The 14,009-nt window shown below is 54.7% G+C and overlaps 9 protein-coding genes across 9 annotated transcripts; 5 read left to right on the forward strand and 4 right to left on the reverse strand.

The window, feature by feature from the left end:
* Window positions 1-297: 297 nt before the first annotated feature.
* Window positions 298-816, reverse strand: H310_14786 (hypothetical protein; the record flags this gene model as incomplete). The annotated part of the gene is made up of 1 exon (XM_008882715.1): window positions 298-816. A coding segment is annotated over one exon (519 nt), but the record flags the coding sequence as incomplete, so codon positions are not given.
* Window positions 817-1,729: 913 nt separating this feature from the next.
* Window positions 1,730-2,661, forward strand: H310_14787 (hypothetical protein; the record flags this gene model as incomplete). Its single annotated transcript, XM_008882716.1, has 1 exon — window positions 1,730-2,661. A coding segment is annotated over one exon (860 nt), but the record flags the coding sequence as incomplete, so codon positions are not given.
* Window positions 2,662-3,415: 754 nt separating this feature from the next.
* On the reverse strand, window positions 3,416-4,451 carry H310_14788 (hypothetical protein; the record flags this gene model as incomplete). The annotated part of the gene is made up of 2 exons (XM_008882717.1): window positions 3,416-4,344; window positions 4,410-4,451. The coding sequence occupies 2 exons, from the start codon at window positions 4,449-4,451 to the stop codon at window positions 3,514-3,516; spliced, it is 873 nt and encodes a 290-aa protein (XP_008880939.1). The 3' UTR covers window positions 3,416-3,513.
* A 428-nt stretch (window positions 4,452-4,879) lies between these two features.
* H310_14789 (hypothetical protein) lies at window positions 4,880-8,108 on the forward strand. Its single transcript, XM_008882718.1, has 2 exons — window positions 4,880-5,555; window positions 5,781-8,108. Exons 1-2 carry the CDS (start codon window positions 4,914-4,916, stop codon window positions 8,079-8,081), a joined length of 2,943 nt encoding a protein of 980 aa, XP_008880940.1. The 5' UTR covers window positions 4,880-4,913; the 3' UTR covers window positions 8,082-8,108.
* Window positions 8,109-8,301: 193 nt separating this feature from the next.
* Window positions 8,302-9,046, reverse strand: H310_14790 (hypothetical protein). Its single transcript, XM_008882719.1, has 2 exons — window positions 8,664-9,046; window positions 8,302-8,614 (listed from the first exon to the last, which is right to left on the reverse strand). The coding sequence occupies exons 1-2, from the start codon at window positions 9,007-9,009 to the stop codon at window positions 8,427-8,429; spliced, it is 534 nt and encodes a 177-aa protein (XP_008880941.1). The 5' UTR covers window positions 9,010-9,046; the 3' UTR covers window positions 8,302-8,426.
* Window positions 9,047-9,122: 76 nt separating this feature from the next.
* Window positions 9,123-10,131, forward strand: H310_14791 (hypothetical protein; the record flags this gene model as incomplete). Its single annotated transcript, XM_008882720.1, has 2 exons — window positions 9,123-9,545; window positions 9,592-10,131. The coding sequence occupies 2 exons, from the start codon at window positions 9,123-9,125 to the stop codon at window positions 10,129-10,131; spliced, it is 963 nt and encodes a 320-aa protein (XP_008880942.1).
* Window positions 10,132-10,296: 165 nt separating this feature from the next.
* On the forward strand, window positions 10,297-11,741 carry H310_14792 (tRNA pseudouridine(55) synthase). Its single transcript, XM_008882721.1, has 7 exons — window positions 10,297-10,523; window positions 10,578-10,651; window positions 10,705-10,770; window positions 10,830-10,920; window positions 10,983-11,069; window positions 11,130-11,348; window positions 11,392-11,741. Exons 1-7 carry the CDS (start codon window positions 10,341-10,343, stop codon window positions 11,701-11,703), a joined length of 1,032 nt encoding a protein of 343 aa, XP_008880943.1. The 5' UTR covers window positions 10,297-10,340; the 3' UTR covers window positions 11,704-11,741.
* On the reverse strand, window positions 11,458-12,877 carry H310_14793 (hypothetical protein). Its single transcript, XM_008882722.1, has 3 exons — window positions 12,524-12,877; window positions 12,355-12,479; window positions 11,458-12,308 (listed from the first exon to the last, which is right to left on the reverse strand). The coding sequence occupies exons 1-3, from the start codon at window positions 12,870-12,872 to the stop codon at window positions 11,721-11,723; spliced, it is 1,062 nt and encodes a 353-aa protein (XP_008880944.1). The 5' UTR covers window positions 12,873-12,877; the 3' UTR covers window positions 11,458-11,720.
* An 803-nt stretch (window positions 12,878-13,680) lies between these two features.
* Window positions 13,681-14,001, forward strand: H310_14794 (hypothetical protein; the record flags this gene model as incomplete). The annotated part of the gene is made up of 1 exon (XM_008882723.1): window positions 13,681-14,001. A coding segment is annotated over one exon (321 nt), but the record flags the coding sequence as incomplete, so codon positions are not given.
* Window positions 14,002-14,009: the final 8 nt, after the last annotated feature.

Here is a 14,009-nt window from a genome sequence, read left to right on the forward strand (position 1 = left end):
ATCAAGTCAAGTGATGTGGATTGCTTCCGAGTCGTGGGAGTGTCCTTGAGCCCTTTGGCCTTCGAAAACATCGAGTCGACTCGAGGGCGGTGGGGCGATCCACCTCTCTTTCATGCGCGACAACAGCAGCACAAAGCCAAAAGAAACAACGTGGGCAGAGCCAATTCCGAGCCAAATCAGGGGCGCGAACGCATTGTCCAGACTCATGATAGCATATGGCCAAAACCCTCGAGTGTACGACACATGGGCGATCCACGCGATGCTGGCAAAGATCGTTGGCCACAGCATGACGTACTTGAAGCTCGTGCGCTGGACGAGATGCTCGTTAAAGGTAAATTCGACCACGAGGACAATCACGTTGACGAGGTGCACGACGTACGTCGTCCACGTGGTCGATTTGTCCGAGTTGAAGAGGAAGATCCAAAACACAAGCGCGACGACAAACACTGTCGAAAAGATCACGTCGAATAACGCGTTGAGGGGTCGGTTGGCGTCGCCGCGATGTGCCCACCGGCGCGCTTGGTCAACAGCGGCAGCTCCGAAATAGAGTGTCTGGAGGGTGAAGTTCCAGTACGTGTAATAGACAAAGTCAAACCAGGTGGTCTTGTCCATTTGGATGATCCACACGGCGAGGAAAAAAGCAAAGCTCGCAACTCGGAAACCTAGAAGCACCGCGTTCTTGTCATTGAACTCGACTGGCATGGCGTGGGGACGGGGTAGCGGGCTGGTGGCAATGCGGTACAGACAGACGACGCCGACAATGCCCAGCAACAGGCCACACACGATCTCTTTCCACAGGAGGGGGTCGCCCGGCATGCCCCAATTCAACGGATGGCTCGATGACTTTCCCTGGTGCAGCGACGTTACCAGGCGATCCTACTTCGGTTGAGCATGATTTCCAACCAACGGCTAAGTCGTGGCACCAATCACCGCCACCCAGTCTCGCCGCTCCGTCCAGCATATGCATACATCCTCCTCATCCATTCAAAACCGCCCACTCTACTATGTCTCATGCAAAGGCAGCTCCAAAAAGTGTTCCTGTCACTCGGATTCTCACACTTGAAGATTGCTCACCGAGTATTTCTCGCGTTGTCAGGAACAGACTACACGTCCTGCTGCCGCGAACGATGGACTGACGAGGAGTCGTCGCAGATCTCAGCATGTACAGCACACTCCCTTTGCCTCGCGTATTGCTGCAGTCGCTCACGAGCTCTTGAACTGAAAAGCGATGTCAGAGACCGACGAGACGAATCCAAACAGTGCCGAGGGGACGCTCCGATGCGACGGCAAACTCTCCAAGCAACGGGTTCCCCTTATTCCCCGAGTGTGTGGAAAGTGTCCAGTGCGTTTCGTGTCGAGGGCGTTTTGGTGGTCAGAGGACGACGACGTGCGAATCCAACGAAATGGCAGTCGAACGTCGTCGAGTTGGAACATTGGGACGGGTCGACACAGGTATCCATCGTTCCGTGCATCGTCGCTTTGTGTTTGACGGCGCACGCAGCCTACAGGAGTGGATCCAGCCAAAGCCAAAGCGCGCTGATGTCTGAGCGCCTGCCGCCGCAACCTCTTTTTTCTGTGGAGGTTGTGCGATCGTCACGATCATGTTTCGAGCGCGATGGGATTGGTGGAGAAAATTTCGAATGGGCCTGATAGCCAATCAAAATATTCTAACAATACACACGACCAATCAAAATGTTTGGATCTTTCGCAAGGGAATAATAGCGGAATCGTTTGCTGCACGTCGCGGCGGCCCACACTGCGCACTTTCCAACTGGATCGACGCCAGCGACGATGGTGGAGCTCGTTGTGTGGCAATCGATTGTGATCGCGGTGATGCTGGCGACGGGGTTCGGGGTGTCAGCCTACCGCCTCTTTACGATTCCTCGCGAGCCGTACCGCGTCCAAGTGCCCCAGGTCCCCAAGAACATCCCCTTGCTGGTCTTCCGCATCGCCATATTTTCGTTCTTCTTGGTTGTGTTCTTGATCCGCATGGCTCAAACTAACTTGGACGACCTCTTTTACTACACGTACTGGAATTTCACGATCCAAACAATTTACGTCGGGTGGGCCATCGTGTACCAAATCCAAATTTGGTTCCAGCCCAAGCCCGTGCACGCGAACGGGTGGCTCAACGCCACGTTTGACGTGGCATTTACATCGTGCGCTGTCGTCGTCAGTGTGTACTGGTTCGTGCTGTACAAGCCTACAGCTATTGTACCGTGGACAACTTATGTGGTTCACGGGGTGAACCTCATCCTGTTGCTGATCGAGTTTGCATTCAACGAACACCTTGTCCAACGCAACAACATGAAGTTTGTCATCATGTGGCCGGCTCTGTACGGCTCCGTGACGTGGATTACGATGGCCACTGGATTAAACGACAAATGGCCGTACGACCTTCTCGACGTCACAAAGCCGTATGCCCCGCTCAAGTGGTTTGGCATTGTGTTTAGCCACGCCGTCTTCTTCGGCGCGGTGCTGCTTCTGTCGCTGCTGAAAGTCCGCATTGTGGGGGAGCCAGCCCCTGCCGTCGAGTGTGCCAAGAACGACAAAGTCACGATTCAAGTCGTGCCCAACTCGTTCGTGTAGTGTGGTGCCTCGTCGTGTCTCGTTCGATCGTCACTTGAATGACAATTCGTTGTTTGTTTCATCGACCTTGCTCAAACCTCTCGCATTTTTTGTTCATGCCACCTCTCCAAGCGAACATCGCGCCACGGCGCAGAGAACGCATCGACATCTCCCTGCATCGTGCACACGGCATCGCCATAAAGGCCAAGTTCCATCTGAGCAGCCACGCCGCCCTTGACTTGGCACGTTCTCGACGCCTCAGGTAGGTCAGGTCAGGTTTTGGGACTAAAAGGATGGGGGGGGTCTAGGGGGTCCATATTCGTTTTGCACCCTCCCCCCCCTAGACGTCCGAACGACTGGTCACGATCACGTCCGGCTGGATCCGAGCCAGCCAACCGAGTCACTCTTGAAAGTGGTCGCTGCCGACGTCTAGACGACCTGTGAAGCGTAGCGCTAGTGTTTGCATTCGGTATCTCCGCCTGGTGAATTCTTTCATGTACCAGATGGTCAAAAGCAATGCGATAGCATCCTCCGATATCTCTATAGTTAGTCAACGACCAGTTCCTGTCTGCTCCGTTGGCTTGGAAAGGTATCGAACATCTTTATGAGACACCATGCAATCGTGCTTCCTGTCGAGTGCTCCCATGGGTTGACGTCTCCACGCTCCGAGCGTAAGTGGGTTTGTCCGACTTGTAGCTAGCTGGTGGAGTCGTTGGGAACGGGGTGGAATAAAAAGCGCTCCGACATGGACGGAAAGCACCGATACACCAGGTCTATCTTGCTATCTGCACTCGTAACAGCGCTCATGTACTGGCCGAGGGCTGTCGGAAGTGTAGTCGTCGTCGCAATCCGAGGCTCGTCCACGACGGCATGGAAGATAAACGCAAGAAAATTTTGAAGCTCGCGTGATGAGGATGTCGTCTCGCTATGTATATTGAAACAAATCTATCTCTTGACCCATTGGAACGACTTTCGCGCCTTCTTCCGCCCAGTCTTTTTACTTTCGACCATGCGCGAGTCTCGCGTGAGGAAGCCGACCGCCTTGAGGGCAGGGCGGAAGTCCGGGTTAAACTTTTCGAGAGCGCGACTGATGCCGTGGCGGATGGCACCGGCCTGGCCGGACAATCCCCCGCCCTTGACGGTGCAGTACACGTCAAAGTTGCCCAAATGGTCGATCTCCAAAAACGGCAACAAAATGTCGTGACGGTGCGCGTCGCGGACAAAGTAATCGACGAGGTCCATCTTGTTCACGCGGACCGTACCATGGCCGTCGACTTCGCTGCGCTTCACCCACACTCGTGCAGAACTGGTCTTGCGGCGACCAGTGCCGTACGCGCGCCCGAACTCATCGACTTCCACGACGCGGACTATCTTCTTCTTGGCGTATTCTTCTTGGCGTTTGCGCTTGATCATGAGTTCGCGCTCCGTCACGATATCCGCCATGTTACGCGCAGCCTGGATCCACGTGGCTGTGCCATCTTCCGTGACTGCGTCAAGGTCGCCATTGAACCCGTGCCAGTTGTCCGGGTGGAATTCAGGACGAGGGCCCCACTCTTCAAACCACGTGTCGTCCTGGTCGTCGTCATTCTCGTCGTCGTCGTCACTCTTCTTCTTCGACGCAAATCCAGCAGCATGGCTCACCGCGCCCAGGCCAGCAGCGGACTGGCGAGCTACGCCCAGCCGTAGACCGCTGAACGCTCGCGCCAACATCGTGCGCACCTCCAAGTTAGTCCAGAGATAGTTGGCGATCGACTGGTGCAAATGCTTGGGCCACTCCTAGAAAACCTTTCAAATTCAATACTCTATAAATGGATACAAGGTTTCTTCTGGCCACGACCAACTCCCTGACAGTTCGCCAGGCACGTGGACTGGGCCACAGCCATGCAGTGCATTCATGTGCACGAAATTGTAGCTCTCTCGCTGCACATTCACAGGTGCGAAGTGTACAATGTGTGTGTGCATCGTGCGTATCTCGCTAGAGTTGTCGGATTGGCAGACACAATCGTGGGTGCAATCCTTTAGCCGACACAACAGCTTGAAACCGCTTACAATGTGATGCGCCAAGGGGAGTGCTCGTTGGCATCATGGTGTGCTCATGGCATCGTGGTGTGTATCGGAGGGGCGGACAGGCTCGGCTCCATGTTCCTCACGTCAGCATGCCTGCCCCACACAAGTCAAAGATGTTCATGGTAAAGAGGGAAAAATAAAATAGAAGATGGATTATTTGTATACAAAAAGAACGTAATTGAATGAATGGAGGTGCCTGGCTGTCCATTCAGCGCAGGTTGTGCCTGGTCCAGTTATCGCTTGAGTTTGTGGTGACCCATAACTCTTTCGCGCACAAGATGGCAAGTCGATTCTGGGGCGGGTCGTCGTCCGAGTCGGGAAGCGACAACGAAAGCTCTGGTTCGGAAGTCGAAGATGTAAAACTGCAGGCCAACCGCTGGGACGTGGACTCGGAATCCGAGTCCGACGACGACGTCCGTGTGGTCGTGTCGGCCAAGGACAAGGCGCTGCAAGCGTTGCAGTTGTCGGTCGACTCGATCAAGCGGTTTTTGAAAATCCACGACTGGAGCAAGATCCAAACCGAGTTTGACGCGATGGCAAAGCAAATGGACAACGCCAAGGCGAAGCAAGCGATTGCACAGAACGGATTCCCCAAGTACTACATTCGGTGCATGGCGCAATTGGAAGACGAGGTCACGGACAAGCTCAAGAACAAATCGGACAAGAAGATGAGCAAGGAAAACTCAAAAGCCTTGATTCGTATGAAGGGCAAGATCAAAAAGCACAACGAATCCATCGCAAAAGAATTGGACGCGTATCGCAAGGACCCGTCGGCGTATGAAAGCGAAGAAGAAGCGAGTGACGATAGCGATGACAGCGACGACGACGATAGTGACGAAGACGATGACAGCGAGGACGAAGATGATGAAGATGACGACGACGGAGACGAAGACGAAGCCGACGGGAGCGACGATGACGAGGTACACTTCTTTTGTATACCTGCTCCACCTTTCGCAAATTCGCACGGCGAAGACACCCTGCGATGGTGTCGATCCCGTTACAACATTTCGTTTGCGATATCAACGCCCTTTGTTTGAAATGACGATGGGCTCTCCCTCGTTGTTATAGAAAAGGCCAACATCCCCCGTTTGTTTTGTCTTGCGTGTGTGCCTTGTTCACTTCCACCGCTCACTTGTGTGCTCTAGTCGGAAGATGAAGACGATGACGACGAAAGCGACGACTTTGGCGACAGCGACGACTCATCGAGCTCGTCCAGCGAAGACGAAAAGGCATTCGGGGAACTGAAAGGGCGTGCTCGCTGGTTGAAGAAGGTCCCAACCACAAACGAAGCGACCAAGAAAACTCGTGTCAAGCCCACGCGCGGCCCCAAAGAAATTAAGGAGCGTGAAGTGCGCAAGACCGTCGTCGAAGAAGACTTGAAGCTCGGCAAGAAGGGCTTTGACAACAAGATCAAGGAAGTGATTGCGCTGCGCGGGAAGCGCGGCACCGACCTCGGCGAACAACTCACAACATTGCGCAAGCTCGTGAACTACGCGCGCCGCCTTGGCCCCGCTCGTGAAATCGTTGCCACCATGCATATGGTCGGGACGCAAATGTTTGACACGAGCTCTAAAATCGACAAAGTGCTGTCCACACGTCTTTGGAAACTCGTCCACTCCGATTTGCTCAACATTCTGGACCTTCTCGAGCGCAACCCTGGCTTCACTTTGGCGCCGTTAACGTCCGAAGATCAAGCCGACCTCATCCGTGCGGGTGCTAACAAGAGCAAGGAAGTCGTTGAGGACGATGAAGACGACTTACCTGGCCAAGATCACTTGCCTGCTGCCGGTGGCAAGGGTTTGATCAAAGTGTCTGGCGATCTCGCGGCCTTTGTCGAGCGTCTGTCTGACGAATACACAAAGAGCTTGCAGCAGATGGACCCACACACGACTGAGTACATTGGTCGGTTGTACGACGAAGCTCTCTTGAGTGGCGTCGCCAAGCGCGTGCAAAACTACTTCAAACGCCAACAAGATCACGCCCGTGGTGCCGCTGTCGCGCTCATCCAAGCCGAACTCATGTACTACAAGCACGATTCCATCGCAAATGCACTGCATGTGTCGAACGCGAAGCGCGCCATCTACGGCGAACCGTCGCTCCTCCATCCTGCGTGTGAAAGCGCGTCGGCCAAGCCGTTGAAGACATTTGATGCGACTGTGGTGCACCCTGCGTCGGTTCTAGGCCAGCCCCACGTCGATGTCCCCGCTGTCGACGTCGAAAAGGACCTCGCTGAGCTGTGCTTGTACGTGTATAAGCATGCGGACGACCGGTCCAAGACACGTGCCATGCTGTGCCACATTTACCACCACGCGTTGCACGACCGCTTCCACGAAGCTCGTGACTTGCTCTTGATGTCCCATTTGCAAGAAACGATTTTGCACACGGACATTGCGACGCAAATCCTGTTCAACCGCATGATGGCCCAGCTCGGATTGTGTGCGTTCCGCCTCGGTCTAATTTGGGAAGCCCATGCGTGCTTGAGTGAAATCTGCACGGGGTCCAAGACCAAGGAACTCCTCGCCCAAGGCATGGCATCGTTCCGTCATCAAGAACGCAATGCCGATGAAGAACGCCTCGAGAAGCGCCGCCAGGTTCCGTACCACATGCACATCAACTTGGAATTGCTCGAGGTCGCTCATTTGACGTCGGCCATGTTGCTGGAAGTCCCCAACATGGTCCTCTCGCGCACGCAAGACCGCCGCCGCGTCATCTCGAAGGCGTTCCGCAAGCTGCTCGAGTTTCACGATCGCCTGGTGTTTGTTGGACCCCCGGAGAACACGCGCGACCACATTGTCGCAGCCGCCAAGTTTTTGTCGCAAGGGCAATGGCAACGCAGCGTCGACCTCATTTGCGGGTTGCCGGTGTGGGAGCTGCTTCCGGGGAGTGGCACTGCACAAAAGGTCAAGGCGCTTGTCCAACACAAGATCCAAGTCGAGTCCCTTCGATCGTACTTGATGGCGTTCTCGGAAGAATACGACGCGCTCAACCTCACGCATCTCTGTGCCATGTTTGAGCTTGACTCGAAGACCGTGCACTCTGTTGTGTCCAAGATGATGATCAACGAAGAGCTTCAAGGCGCGTGGGACCAAGGGTCTCAGTCGATCGTGCTGCACAAAGTTGAGCGCACGCGGCTGCAGCAACTTGCGCTTCAGTACAGCGACAAGATCGGCATGATTGTCGAAAACAACGAGCGCATGCTAGATTTGCGCGCCGCGTCGGCCAACCTCAGCACCAACCCGAAGGAACACCACGACAACTCGTACCAGCGTCGCAATGACAACCGCAAGTACGACAACAGCTCCAAGGGAGGCAACCAGACCACCAACTCGTCGTCATCGCAGTCGTCCGGTGGGGTCCGGGGGAACCAAGGCGGGCGAAAACCCCAGGGTGGCAACGCCGGCAAGTCGTCCAACTATGCAGGCAAGTCGGCCCAACAAAGGTGGTAGAACGAAATTTAGAGCGTATTGTTTGCACTTTGGCGTTGTTGAAGATGCCGTCAATCACAGTCCTTGCACGATGGGGGTGTCGGCACCTACATCAAGATGGGGTGGGGGACGTGCAAGCCAGGACGGCGCATTGCATTGGGAGGCGGTTGTGGTGGAAGCTGCCGCCGTTCAGTCTCGATGCAGCGTCCTGCTCCGTGATGTGTAAAATGTAGATGTGGTCATCGATATATACTCAGGTCGAGGGGTTTCGATTATTGGTGAATGGCTGCACGATGTCTTTAGATGAGACGTCGTCCTGCACACTCTGAAGAAGCTTTTGTGTCCAGAGAGGATGCCGCCCCTCCATCATGTCGCAGTCAGAAACGCGGCAATTTTCGCCAACTTGCCGTCGGCCTCAAGTTTCTTAGCTTCGATCGCTTGGCGTTCACGATTGTAGGACTCGATGGTCGACTTGGCCTTTTGTACGGCCACGGTCAGCATCGCGGCTTCCTTCTCCAGGTCCTTGTGGGCTGCTGACAGCGTCGCTTTCGTCTCTACACGTTCGAGTGAGCACGGACGGGGTATCAAGTTGATGGAACTTACGTCTCACGGTCAGCACGTCTTCCTTGGTAGCTGCCAACGTCGCGATGAGGATTTTGAGGGCATTTTCGTGGCCCCCGACGTCAGATAGCCGCCGCTGGAGCTTAAAGCGGCTCTTGACTGCCTCTTGCTGCTGTTTTCGTACGATCAACTCATCTTGCACAAGCTGGGCTATCTTGGCCTGACGGTCTGCTGCCTCCGTGGTCAGGGCATCGTACTGTTTCCGGCGTTCTTCCAAGATGGCTTTAGCCATGTCAATGCGGCGCTGCAGATCAGGGAAGTCATCATGCGAGTGTTGAATCTCCAATTTGTGGTACGCGATGTCGAGTGCGGCCGTCGCTTCCGCCATGATCAGGATTGTAACCGTTGAAGGGCTGCGTTCATCCGGATAACTATGGATAGCTTTATCCGGTACGAGAGATTGGGCGACTTGGGATCGTGGGGCCAAAACGCAAACAGAGCATGGACAAGTACCGCCGCGGACCGAAGAAAGCCGAAGACCAAGATGGCGAGGCGCTTCCAAACGAAGTCCGGATCACCAAGTTTGGAAAAGTTCATGGGTATGTGTCGTATGCAACGAACATGCTCATGTCGGGGGACAAGACGGCGGGGACATCCGGCGACATTGTGTTGAAAGCGATGGGGGGAACCATCAACAAAGCTGTCACGGTGGCGGAGATACTGAAACACCGCATCCCTAACATGCACACGGTCACGAATATTTTCTCCGTGGAAACCGAAGACGTGTACGAGCCGCTTGAAGAAGGCCTTGACATTGTCAAGACGATTCGCCGCATCCCTGGGATCAAGATTCAGTTGGCATTGAACGTATCCTTGGTCAACTTGAGCTCCCCTGGGTACCAGAAACCGATTCCCCTCGATCAAGTCAACCAGAATTCGGACCGTATGGCGCATACCTTGGACGGTGAAGATGACCGACACACTCGTGGGGGCGGTCGTGGTGGGCGAAAGCCGCGTGGTACCGCTCGCGGTGGACGCGGTGGCCGTGGAGGGCGAAGTGGAGATGCTGCTGTGGAAGGCGAATCAACAGCCATGGATGGTGCTGCGACTTCTGGTGATAACGAAACACGACCGGTTCGTAAGGAGCGTCATGGTCGTCCAAAGTCTAGCCCGGCGCCAAACTCGAGTCCTGCGCCAAACTTGCCAAGTGCGCCTACAAGTGATGTTGTGGTTGCAACCGAAGCATCTGAGGAAGGCAACGCTGGTCGAGGTTCACGTGGTGGTCGTGGTCGTGGCGGCCGTGGTCGAGGTCGTGGCCGACGTCCAGCGGAAGAAGGTGAAGCAAAAGAGCAGTCGGATCAAGGTGGTCGCGGCGGTGCCCGTAGTGCCAATCAACGTCGTAGCCCTGCACCGGCTGGAGATACCGTGGAAGCTATCAGCACTGGCGCAGCCATCGTTGATGATGTCCGCGACAAAGACTCCGCTCCTTCTCGTGCACGTACGGCGCTGAATGGTGGTGCCCGTGTTCGTGGGAATGGCCGTCGATCTCGACCCCGCGGCGGACGCGGCGAAAACAAGCCCATGGACGAATCTTAATTGGCGACGAAAAACGCGCGAACATTTTTTTAATTTCGCCAGTGCAGTATAGTCAACGTGAGTGCAATAGGTTGCTTTTTTAATTTGCCTGCTCTCGATTCCATTCAAGTTCGTCCGTCCATCATGAAGGTGAACGCGAGCGGGTTCATCAACCTACATAAGCCAAGCGGGTTGACATCGCACGACTGTGTGGCGAAACTGCGTCGCATCCTAAAGACCAAGAGCGTCGGGCACGCAGGGACGCTCGATCCCATGGCGACGGGAGTGTTGCCAATTGCAGTGAATCGCGCGACGAAATTCATTCAGGTAACCCGACACGTTCATGCCATGGAACGCACGAGCTTGACGTGGTAAACACAGTTCCTGGACAAGTCGAAGGCGTACGATGGAACCATTCGATTTGGTGTCACGACCGATTCTGACGACATCACTGGGTATAGATACAGCCGTCATGATCGACCCCGAGCATATTCACTTCCAAGGGTAGGAATATCTTGCACGAACGGCCCGTACCATGGTTAACCAAAGGACGAGTTGACGAAGAACTCAAAGCGTACGTAGATAGACCACATCCTTCGTCACAAGATGCCTCAATCTGTCTAACTTCCATAGCTTTGTTGGTCAAATCACACAGCGCCCTCCGATGGTGAGCGCATTTCGAAAGGACGGCGAACGAATGTACAATCTCGCGAGAGCGGGCAAGGTAGGTCTGACAGAAGATCTTGAATGATGCATGATGGCTCACCCGTTATCTCACTGCTGCAGATCGAATTGGAGGATGTCCCGTTGCGCACCGTCACCGTCGATTCCATCACAACTCTCTCGTTCACGACTCATCCTTCGTTTCCAGAGGTACACAAGCCATCGCCATGTGCGCTTAATCCATCTCCCAACATCAACTCTATCTCACAGGCAACGGTCCACATTGTGTGCAGTGAAGGCACTTACATTCGCTCGATTGCTCGCGAATGTGGCGAACGTATCGCGCATCCGACATCATCACTGCAGGAAAAGAGTGACGAGGTTCCGTCGTATGCCGGCGCGACTCTTTCCATGCTCCACCGTACCCAGAGCGGCGGCTTCCTCAGCTCATCTAGCACCACACTTGACGACATCGCTGCTTCGGTCAAAGTACGAAAGTTGGCTCCCGCTCCACTTCGTGACGATGATACAGGACGGAACGTTAACGTTGCAACCGATTGAAGCTGCTTTGCCGCCATCACTTCCAATCTGGACAATTGATGCACCCACCGAGCGTCGATGGATCGGTGGCATGTCTGTCGAGTGGAATGCCGGCGACGACTCCACTTTGATCAACTGGAAACGACCTCTGCAAGATCCAGGCCTGGTATCTGTTTATCGCATGACGGACGGCGAATTCCTCGGTGTGACGTCGCTCTTTCGGACGACCAAGGCGGACGGACACTTCGTCGTCTCGGGCCCACGTGTTATTGTCGATCCTCTCGACTGGCGCAATTCAAAATGAATCGCATGAGTTCCGCGTTATGGTTGGTAAAAGTCCTCGGCGCAAAAGTTTTGCGCTGCATGGATATGGCGCAGCCACGACGCGCGCGCGGCGGCCGTCTCGACGCGAAACCGGTACAACCTCGGCTCTTTCTCGACGACAACCTTTTGAACCACGCTCGTCGACCCGAGAAAAGCATGCACGTCATCGAGCAGGTCCGCGTCAAGGTCTCGGTCCTGTTCGTTGGCGTCGACGGTGGACGACGTTTTGTCCTCGATGGGTGCGCCACCTTCGTCATGGTCGATGGGGGATGGGAGAGTCTCGATCACTTGGAAAGTAAACTCCCGTTGCTGTTCGTCTGGGCGCGCGGTGCAGTGCATAACGTTGACAGCCACGGCCGAATCCCGCATGTCCTCGACGGTGGCATTGCTGGCCTTGGCTTCCGTCGAGTAAAAGTTGAGGTACCCGCACTGAAGTTTGAGATACACAAGCGACCACGGTTTATACTTGCTGCGGGGATTCCACTTGTGCACAGCGTCCACTTTGGACGGCGTTTGGACAAATGTGGCGACGCACGCCGTCGACGGTTTTGCAGATACCCCATGTGCTTTGAAGAGGTTGATCATCTGCGTATGCTTGAGTGCGCGCACGACAGGTGGTCCTCTCGGGTACCTGGAGCCGCATCGCTTCGTCCTTTTGGTCGAGGGACGTCAGATTCGGGTCGCGGCTGTGCATGATGGCCTCGACGTCGTCGGTGAGCCGCACGGTATGCCCGTTGATGGCGACGAGAAAGCTCCCTACTCGTTACATTCTTGAGCACCTCGGAGGTGCAGGCACTCACCAACAGACAGCGCGATGGGATCGCGTGTTTTGTCGATACGCATCACGGCCATGCCGTTGCCAATACGGTCCAAAGTGAAAGGAAACCCGTCGTTGATAGCATCCCGAAGGACGAACGACACGTTTTCAAACGTGGCCTTGCCCATGGGGCTGGGAGGTGGCGATGGGGATGGCGCAGCCATATTTGAAGGGTCCACGATCGGCTTTGGCAATGGCACGACGCGTGGCTTGTCGATCCGCAGCGGCCACTCGCGTTTGTGCACATACCGCGCATTAAACGCGCGGCGAACGCGCTGCAGTTCTTTTTGGTTCATGAAAAATGTGCAACAGCGGCATGTCGGTTTCAACATGACGTGGTGGTGATGACCGTTTGTAGGCATGGAGATCTCCGCTATTCCGAGTTCCACCTCGTCCTCTATCTCTCTGTAGCCATCCCCGTGAGTCGCATGCGCCGTCAAACTGTCAAGAGGGCTGTAATGCAGGTGCATCAAGGCAGTCGGTCCGCCCTTGTATGTACATTTATTCCTGACCTTTGGCGGGTGATCGACGAGAAGGCGCATGCACCTCAAAAGCTAAAGCGACCTATGAAAGTGGCAAAGGTGGAGGAATATAGGTTTGTGCTGATGCAGCCAGCTTAATGGGGAAACTGCATGGACCAAAGGGTCGATGCGGGAGGGGGGTCCTCCCGCGGCCGTCATCCAGCGTCATCCAAAGGATGCTCCATTGCATGATAGAATAGTCCAGGAAAATCTGCATACAAATTGCTTAATATTTTATCCGAACTCAATTCCAGTCGAACAAACTGCAATCAGCTTTAGTATAAGCATTTGTATACTCGAATTATAACAAACATTGAGAAATGTTATAACAAATATGTACCCTTGGTCTGTTCAATGAACCGCGTGTTACAATCTCGCCAGGGTGACGCCACACACTTGGCGAGGGGCCCCATGTATTTTATACTTAGGATTTTAAAATTGTTATACGAATTTATAAACATTTAAATCAATTGCATTTGAGTGACCCCCCCATAGGCCAGCCGAGAACATTCCAAATTCCAGCACGCGCCCGTGACTCACGACACAAGTCCATGAGCTGACACATGTCACGAGCTGTCGATGGTGGAGAGCACTCTGGAACATCTCGTCCGCTGGAAGCATGTTATACTGGCGCTTCATCCTTGCAACCGCCGTGGCCCTGGCCACGGCCGCGGCACAGGAGTTTACGGGTGACGGCACGGGGTACGTCCTCGGCACACCAAGCAGCGGCAATTGCAACTTCATGAACGTCCCGAAAGCTGTGTCGACAAATTATGTCGCGCTCGCAACCGAACGCTTTGCGCAAACGGCCGCGTGCGGAAAGTGCATTCAAGTACGCTGCACGGACGACAAATGCAAAGGTGCCACTGCCACGGAAGTGCTCTACGTTGTGGATCAGTGCCCTGGCTGTGCCAAGGACGACCTCGACTTTTCTCGCGAAGTGTTCAT

This window comes from Aphanomyces invadans, assembly GCF_000520115.1.
Source record: "Aphanomyces invadans strain NJM9701 unplaced genomic scaffold supercont1.89, whole genome shotgun sequence".
NCBI classification, from domain to species: domain Eukaryota; phylum Oomycota; class Saprolegniomycetes; order Saprolegniales; family Verrucalvaceae; genus Aphanomyces; species Aphanomyces invadans.

Coding starts and splice junctions, on each gene's coding strand:
- H310_14789 (XM_008882718.1), top strand. CDS start 4,914: ATGGCAAGTCGATTCTGGGGCGGGTCGTCGTCCGAGTCGGGAAGCGAC. Junction 5,556..5,780: donor ACGGGAGCGACGATGACGAG/GTACACTTCTTT, acceptor TGTGTGCTCTAG/TCGGAAGATGAAGACGATGA.
- H310_14790 (XM_008882719.1), bottom strand. CDS start 9,009: ATGGCGGAAGCGACGGCCGCACTCGACATCGCGTACCACAAATTGGAG. Junction 8,615..8,663: donor AGACGTGCTGACCGTGAGAC/GTAAGTTCCATC, acceptor TCGAACGTGTAG/AGACGAAAGCGACGCTGTCA.
- H310_14792 (XM_008882721.1), top strand. CDS start 10,341: ATGAAGGTGAACGCGAGCGGGTTCATCAACCTACATAAGCCAAGCGGG. Junction 10,524..10,577: donor GCGCGACGAAATTCATTCAG/GTAACCCGACAC, acceptor TGGTAAACACAG/TTCCTGGACAAGTCGAAGGC. Junction 11,070..11,129: donor CTCATCCTTCGTTTCCAGAG/GTACACAAGCCA, acceptor TCTATCTCACAG/GCAACGGTCCACATTGTGTG.
- H310_14793 (XM_008882722.1), bottom strand. CDS start 12,872: ATGTTGAAACCGACATGCCGCTGTTGCACATTTTTCATGAACCAAAAA. Junction 12,480..12,523: donor TCCCATCGCGCTGTCTGTTG/GTGAGTGCCTGC, acceptor TGTAACGAGTAG/GGAGCTTTCTCGTCGCCATC. Junction 12,309..12,354: donor ACGAAGCGATGCGGCTCCAG/GTACCCGAGAGG, acceptor AAGCATACGCAG/ATGATCAACCTCTTCAAAGC.